This window comes from Lactuca serriola, chromosome 2 (genome assembly GCF_051521515.1).
Source record: "Lactuca serriola cultivar US96UC23 chromosome 2, Lser_US96UC23_V15, whole genome shotgun sequence".
Lineage (NCBI taxonomy): Eukaryota > Viridiplantae > Streptophyta > Magnoliopsida > Asterales > Asteraceae > Lactuca > Lactuca serriola.
The window spans coordinates 211,893,219-211,901,189 of record NC_136409.1 but is presented as its reverse complement, the minus strand read 5'-3'; the positions used below and the strand labels follow the sequence as shown (position 1 = coordinate 211,901,189).

At 35.6% G+C, this 7,971-nt stretch overlaps 2 protein-coding genes across 4 annotated transcripts; one reads left to right on the top strand and one right to left on the bottom strand.

Annotated features, from left to right (window-relative positions):
• Nucleotides 1–274: 274 nt before the first annotated feature.
• LOC145088405 (uncharacterized) lies at nucleotides 275–4,283 on the top strand. The gene is made up of 12 exons (XM_079026759.1): nucleotides 275–427; nucleotides 806–905; nucleotides 1,132–1,259; nucleotides 1,340–1,490; nucleotides 1,580–1,689; nucleotides 1,805–1,888; nucleotides 1,989–2,037; nucleotides 2,113–2,204; nucleotides 2,287–2,407; nucleotides 2,511–3,348; nucleotides 3,456–3,572; nucleotides 3,644–4,283. The coding sequence occupies exons 2-12, from the start codon at nucleotides 813–815 to the stop codon at nucleotides 4,180–4,182; spliced, it is 2,322 nt and encodes a 773-aa protein (XP_078882885.1). The 5' UTR covers nucleotides 275–427; nucleotides 806–812; the 3' UTR covers nucleotides 4,183–4,283.
• Nucleotides 4,284–4,406: 123 nt separating this feature from the next.
• On the bottom strand, nucleotides 4,407–7,666 carry LOC145088407 (APETALA2-like protein 3). Of its 3 annotated transcripts, XM_079026761.1 has the most exons (11): nucleotides 7,531–7,666; nucleotides 6,791–7,395; nucleotides 6,452–6,477; nucleotides 6,332–6,362; nucleotides 6,153–6,240; nucleotides 5,916–6,061; nucleotides 5,560–5,604; nucleotides 5,297–5,394; nucleotides 5,044–5,171; nucleotides 4,888–4,965; nucleotides 4,407–4,781 (listed from the first exon to the last, which is right to left on the bottom strand). In XM_079026761.1, exons 2-11 carry the CDS (start codon nucleotides 7,375–7,377, stop codon nucleotides 4,626–4,628), a joined length of 1,383 nt encoding a protein of 460 aa, XP_078882887.1. In that variant the 5' UTR covers nucleotides 7,378–7,395; nucleotides 7,531–7,666; the 3' UTR covers nucleotides 4,407–4,625. The 3 variants fall into 3 exon arrangements, with proteins under 3 accessions (XP_078882887.1, XP_078882886.1, XP_078882888.1); XM_079026760.1 differs by having other exon boundaries at nucleotides 6,791–7,646; XM_079026762.1 differs by lacking the exon at nucleotides 5,560–5,604 and having other exon boundaries at nucleotides 6,791–7,647.
• Between the last annotated feature and the right edge of the window lie 305 nt (nucleotides 7,667–7,971).

The following is a 7,971-nucleotide window of genomic DNA, read 5'->3' as shown; positions in this document are numbered from 1 at the left end:
TAATATGTAAAATATTATTCGAAAAAACTTTAACATATACGATATCAGTTTAACCAATATGATCAAATATGGGCCCTCAGCTCCATGTAACAAAAAAATAGTTTCTGTTATATTAATCTAAAACTAAAGTACTATATACGATAAATATCTTTATTAAAAATAATACAGATATATTTTGATAATTGTTATTTTTATTAATATTAATACGGATGACAATACATAAAGAAAGATATTGATAGGAGTTGATATGGTAGAAGATAAAATATAAATTTAAATAAAATTAATTTAAAAGCCCATCCTCATAAAAGCTCGTCTCAATCCTGTGGTTTTCAATTCTTTGTGCCGTACTCTTGAGTTGGTTCTTCGCGTCTCTCTCGCGTTTCCCGTACACACTCCATTTGCTAGATCATTCATCCAAGTAATCACTGTAAGCTTTTTGATTTCTCTCCTTCAACTCCTTCAATTGCCACAAACAAATCGTTTGCATTTTGATTCGGTGCATTTTGACCACATTTATGTGTGTTTATATGTATGTATGTATTACTAAATACGTGTATTTATGTCTAATGCCGTGTTTTTCACAACTTAGATTTATAATTTAAGTCGGTGTTAGTTTCGTGAAATGCAATGCAATCTCGTGGATTTGATCTGAAACGAGAAGGTTTATTGCATCCTACTATCGCGAAATTTAGGGTTTTGTTACTAAATGTATGTTAATGTGGTCATATAGAAGGATAAAACTTGTTGATTTTGTTTTGATTCGTATATCCTTGCTGAAAATCTGTTGACCTTGATTTGTTTCCAGAGGAATCATGAGCAACGAAGAAGAGAAGAGGTGTCCTTTGTGTGCAGAAGAGATGGACTGGACTGATCAACAGTTGAAGCCCTGCAAATGTGGTTATGAGGTTTGGTACTTACTCCATGGACATAAAGATGTTACGTTTGGTGTAATTACTTGTGTGATTGTTTTGCCAACATTTTTCAAAACAACTCATGCCATTGTTCAAACAGTCAATATGGAAAATCTGGATTGAATGATAGATATTAGGTTTATATAATAGTGGTACCAATTTACTAAATTATGTTCATAATCAGTTAGATATTGATGTTGTATTTATACTACCATTGTAGGTGTGTGTTTGGTGTTGGCATCACATAATGGACATGGCAGAGAAGGATGCAACAGAGGGACGTTGTCCTGCGTGTCGCACACCTTATGATAAGGATAGAATTGTAGGGTTGGAAGCAAATTTTCAGAGGTTCGAATACTTTTTGCAATATCTCTTATCTTTTATTTCTACATTTTACAATATGATTGATTCATAAGCCTGTCTTGCAGGGTATCTGCCAATAGTTCTAGTCGAAAACAAAAGCAACCAAAGGCAAAGCAAAAACCAAATGAACCAAGGAAGGATCTCAGCAATGTTCGAGTGATTCAGCGAAAAATGGCATATATTATTGGGCTTCCCCTTAGTATAGCAGATGAAGATGTGTGCACCTATGACCTATCAACTTATTTTTCATAGCAAGTTTATGTAGCATTGTTGTTATTAAGCAACCTTGTTTTTGTTATGTGTAGTTATTGCAGCGAAAAGATTATTTTGGGCAATATGGGAAAGTTACCAAGGTTTCACTTTCTCGGACGGCTGGTGGGACAGTTCAGCAGTTTGTCAATGATACTTGTAGTGTGTATGTTCTACATCATCATCATCATCATCATCATCATAAAATTAAAATGGAATTAGTCTTTGATATGTTGTTTAGTGTTTGATTATGATTTTCATTTTTTTTTTTATATTCACAGATATATTACTTACTCAAAAGAGGAGGAAGCAGTGAGGTGTATTCAATCTGTACATGGATATGTGCTGGATGGTAGGTTTTTAAGGTAAGTAACAAAACTTTTTTTTATCCCTTTCCTCATATTTGTAGACCATTTTCTTGTGAAACTTTGTATCTTAATTATCATCTAAATTAAACTTTTGCAGAGCATCATTTGGAACAGCAAAGTACTGTCATGCATGGTTAAGGAATATGGTATAATACATGAAATGCTCAAATATGGGGTCCAATTATGCTGTAAATTCTGCTAATTCTTTTTTTGTTTTTCAGCCCTGCAACAATCCTGCATGTTTATATTTGCATAACATTGGTGCTGAAGAAGATAGTTTTGGCAAAGATGAAATAGCTGCAGTTCATACTAGGTATTACAGACTATAGCCTTCATTTTCACTTTTGACTCATTATAATAGCTATTATAATACAACAATTATTTATTTATTTCAGGAATAGAGTTCAGGAAATTGTTGGTGCTGCCCAATATTTGCATAAACGGTCAGGAAGTACATTGCCATCACCAGTAGATCAACACTTGAACAACCACAGTTCTTCACCAGATGGCCTGAAAGTAAGATATATTTATTTTGTACATTTATAAAAAACCTGGACAGTTTTTTTTTTTTTTAATTAGTTTGGATTTCTGAATATTTGCTTGTTATGTCATTGTTCAGGTTGTAGATTATGCTACAGCAGCTTCTTGTAATGATCAGAGTCAGTTGCCTAGATCATCAAAACACATGACAACTTTTGTAGATATTGTTGGAAGGTCATGTAATTCGGGTTCTGATAAAGATGTGACAGAAGGGCGGATGGTGAATTTATGTTCTGAGATGTCTTCTATATGCATGAATAAGGCCGAAAGTTCAGATGTAGTGTCATTAAAATCATCATATCCTGTTGATGGAGTGACCAATAGCAAATCAGTAGAAGTTAAGGACAGCAACATTATTACAAAAGAAGAATCTGATTCTGATGATCAGGGGTGGGAAGATTGTATAGCTTCAAGTCAGAAGGGTTATTTGGATCCTTGTGAGGCGATTAAGAAGCGATATGATTGGTGGAATATGGAGTCTTGTAGTGTAAATAATAAGTATGCAGGAGATGAAGGTGTTAGACAGTCAGGAGCATGTACAAATTCTGTGTTGAGTGAGAAAGAGGGTTTGGGTAAATCAGATTCAGATAGGATATATAGAAGCTCTAAAGCTTTTTCCAATGAGGAGATAGTGGAGCATTTGAGACGCCTTGGTGATGATGATAGTTTTGTGAATGATGATGATGATGAAAATTCTGCTGCTGTGGAAAGCAGCATAATATCAAATATTTTGTCCATGGATTTTGATGGGTCTGATGATTCGGTCTTGCCTGGAATGGGATTGTTTGAAAGGAAAGATGGGTGGCAGTATCAATCAAGATTTTCATTTGCTAATCAAGACTTGGACAAATTATCTCTTCTTCAGAACCAGAACCAGAACCAGAACCAGGACAATATCTATAAACCACAATATCAGGGTATGTGTTTATTTGGTGTAGCTATGTGGTTTGGTGTTCATTTATTTATTTAGATTTCTTCTTTTCTAAAATTTATATATGTGTATGGGTATTTGATTATGAAAAAGCATCAAGGGGGGTTCAGAACTTGAACTTGACACCACCAGGATTCTCCAAACCACCTCCTGGCTTTTCCTCATCCATGACCATCAGAAGTGAGCATCAGGCTGTTTCTGCCACTCCTGGTACATGATTTTAGTTTTCTCTTTAAAGAATATATAAGAAGAGTAAATATAATATAATATAATTGTTTCAGGAAGTTATGTGACGAATTCTTTTTCAAACAATCATCATTATCGTACACCATCAATAGGGAATATCAGCAACAGTAGCGATGATCTTATCGATCCTGCCATAATGGTTGTTGGAAGAGGCAAATCATCATCTTTTGACATGAGGTCCAACTCCAACTCCAACTCCAATTCATTCGATGAAGAGTCAAAACTCTGGCTCTTGATGCAACAACAACAACAATCTGCAACTTCTGCAGCAGCATACCATCATAATCATCATCATCATCATCATAATCATGATCCTCAATATTCTCAAACCTCCTTGATGCCCCACCAGTTTTCTTCTTCTTATCAAGATGATTATTATGGCGAACTGAATTCCAGGGTAGTGGATCAACAGCACCAACACCAGAGGTACTTACAACAACATAAGTTTGGAAACAGTGGGGGGCATGGGCATGAGGTTCAACAACTTAACAGTAGAAGTGACCTGGGGTTGGTAGGATTGGATAAATTGTTGCCTGGGTATGGTGATGTATACACTCGGGTGTTTGGAATGTAAATTACTATCTCCCTCTCTCCCTTCACCTTTTTAAAATCTTTCTTTCTGGGTTCCGTTTGTGTAGTAGTTAAAGAGAGAAATAGATCAACTTTTCGTTTCAAGTATATTATTATTATTATTATTATTATATGTGTTTAATTTTTGACCCAAAATATGATATGATATGTGATATGCATAAACAACAATGTAAGTATATGCTAGTTACTAGTTGAAGTCATTTCAAGAAAAAAAAAGGCACAAAGTTCTTTATTTGATTGAGATATCAGAACTTGAAAATGACTTGTAATTGGTTCTCGCCAACAAAAAGAGAATCAAAGGTCTACTAATTATTATCATATATGCCTTTGAACAAATTTGAAACAGATTTGGCGGTTTAGTAAGTAGTGGTTGTGGTTGTGGTTGTCATTGGATAAGAGGTTGTAGTAAATTGTTGATGTGAACGTTTATGTATGTGTTGGATAAGAATAGAAGGATGTCTGAGAACTTTGTAATAGAAGAAGCGAATCCTGATGATGCTGCTGCATTTGCATTTGCATTTGCCTTTGCCATGCTGCCGTTGAAGGAACAACACTTGCAGATGAAATCCCTTTTGTCATTTCCTGTCAATAAATACACACTACTCTTGAGGTTCAACCCTTTTTACCATAAAGCAAATATGGACAAGGAAATTTCCAACATTTTAGAAAGCAAATCTTGAATAATTACCTCATAATTTGGTGTACACAATGCGCTGTAGTGTGATTGTGATTGGGATTGGTATTGGTATTGGTATTGTCCCCCAACCTGAAAATACAAAAACAGCCATGATTCAATTTCCATTACAAAAATACATTAAATGGGGAATAGAGAATGGAATCAAACCTTTTGCCTTTTCCCAGAAGCAGCAGTAAAACCCATATCAGCATTCTCAACATTCTGATTCCCATTCCATGTACTGAGAGTAGGAGTGGGAGAAATCCATAGGTTCAGATCAAGATTCTCACCACTTGCTAAATGATGAATAAAAAACAATTGTATCAGTATAATATATGTAAGTAAGTGTCTAGTGTGAAAGGAAGGAAAGCATACATACAAGTTGTAAGCCAGCAGTGATTGGTAAGTAGTAAGTAAGTACCTTGGTCCAAATCTATTATATCTGCCCCATAAGTGCTTGGCTCAAAGTTGGTGATGGCTTCCCTTCCACTATATTTAATGGCAGCTTTGTCATAAGCCCTGATTTTCACAAAACAAAATATGCACAAACTTAGATATATATATATATATATATATATATATATATATATATATATATATATATATATATATATATATATATATATTCAATCCAATTTATAGTTTGAACGACTTAAAATTCTGTAATCATAAAATTCCAACAACCTTGCAGCTTCTACTTCATTATCGAATAATCCAAGGTAAACATACCTGCAACCAACCATTTTATTTTGAAAATCTTAACCATTAAGAAACATATCCCTTTTATCGGTAAAAAATCCAACTACATTGTTACTATGGGTAAATATACGAAAGTATACTATGGGTAAAAATTTGTAAGTACATTGTTATTATGGGTAAGCAATAAAATACATTTTACAAGTTTCATGTTGCATTGTGCCATTATCTTTAAAACAATATTGACAGTAAAGTACGTCGTTATTTCTTTCAGTTTGTCTTAAAGAGGACAGATAAGATACGAGTGTAGAGCTATAAAATAGTTGGAAGGGAAGGTTTGTTACTTTTTCCCAAGTAGCTGACCCATGCGAGCCTCCCATCTACCACATTTGTGAAGGGTAACTCCTCGGTATCTTGAACTTCCTCTTGAGAATCCATTGCTCTGCCTACGAAGTATCTGAATGAATTCTTCTTTTGACAAGTTCTTCGTCTGTTACATCAATTAAACATTACAAAAATCATGGAACTTACAACTACTACCCACTACTAAAACATCTATAGAAATTCGAATTTCTCCTCACCTGGGCCATATCTTCCTCATAATCGCTTAAATCAAAATTGATGTCAGCATCGTTTCCCCTGAACTTGATTGCAGCCCGATCATAGGCTCTGAAATTCAATTTCCAAATCACGTCAGAAAACCATGATAACAAAATCATGGAAGGAAGGAAACTAGATCTAAATCATCCCAAACTCTCACCTGGCTGCAGCATGTGAAGTATCAAATCCACCTGTAATCAGGCAAACATAAATCAATACATCAAAACCAAAACAATTATGTATCTTCCAAAAGTGCAACAACGCTAAGCTTTATGCATACCTAAATATAGTTGTTTTCCGCAATCCCTGAACAAATCAAATGCAAACCATTAAGATTCTGATATCAGTAAGAAATCAAATTAGGAGATGGTAGCAGTTTTGTCGATAGACCAAGAATTATGAGAGATGTGTATTAACAAACTCAAACCAGTGATGCACACATAGCAAATGAATAGGTAAGTAGTTTGATAGTTCATCATTACATAGTAAGGAAATTAATCCTCTGATATTTTAGAAAACGTTCCTAGAAAGAGAATATGCAGATCGAGATTAAGAAACAGTTAAAATCGCTACAAGTTTCAAACACGGATATAAAACCAACAGAAGAACAAGAGCGCACCATATATGTGATTCCCATCTACCAGTCCGGCGATAAAACGTCACTCCACGGTACTGTGAGCTCTTAGACGGTGGTCCCCTCCGGGTTTTCCTTACCTTCTGCGGCGGCAGCGCTTGCACGTTCACTGGAACCGGCGCAGATTCCGGAACCTTGAGATTTAACCAGTCTGCTCCAAGAAAGGATATCGTCGACGGGGATGAAGTTATTAATCCGGAACGTAATTCCTCCTCCAGCTCCAAATAACTCGCAACAGGAAAAAACTGCCGTGTAATCAAACCGGCAGATGCTCGATTTGAATTTTCCATCGACTCTCCCGTTTGACTTACAATATGACAAGCTTGCTTATGAAGAGCGGTATATGATACCGAGTCTTCGTCGTCAACGTCGACATCAACGGTGACGTTGAGTACGTCGGAGGAAACTGAAGTACCGGAATGAATTCCCGATTGACGATCTTCTTGTTCCTTCTTTTTAACAGCGATATCGCCATTAGTCGCACAACCATTTCGATCGCATTTAGTACTTGTATCAACAACCGAGAGCGCGACATCAACATTAAGATCAAACATCTTCAATCCTTCACGCATGGAATAAACACTCTCTAGCTATATGATTATACAATCAGTGACTAACATCATGTATCATTCTAATCAATCGAAAGCAGGTTTTCACCATCCGATCGAATCAAGTCTGTAAGTGTGTGAGAGAGTAAAACGGAGGGAAATGGAACGATTACATACCGGGAAATCCGGAGATGAGCATCAAACAAACTTATTTGCTGGTTTCTAACACACACTCTTAGCGTGTGTAACGGACAGGGCGGAGAGAGAGAGAGAGAGAGAGAGAGAGAGAGAGAGAGAGAGAGAGATATGGTGGTTCTGGAGTAGGAATATATATAGAAACGTTGTCGTTTGTCAGCTTGCAGGGATATGGACGACGAGGAAGAGGGGGGGGGGGGGGGGGGGGGGGAGGGAGAAACACGTGAATTGTATTTTTTTTCTTTAATTAAGTGGAAAAAACAGATTATGTTATTATATTTTCATACCATTTTTAATCATTACAAAGTAGTAGATTATATATCTACATTCTAATAATAATATTGTTTATAGGTGAAATTTATGAATAAATTAAAATACACGTGGGTTGCTGTTTTAAAAAGAAATAAATGAAAAATCTAATTT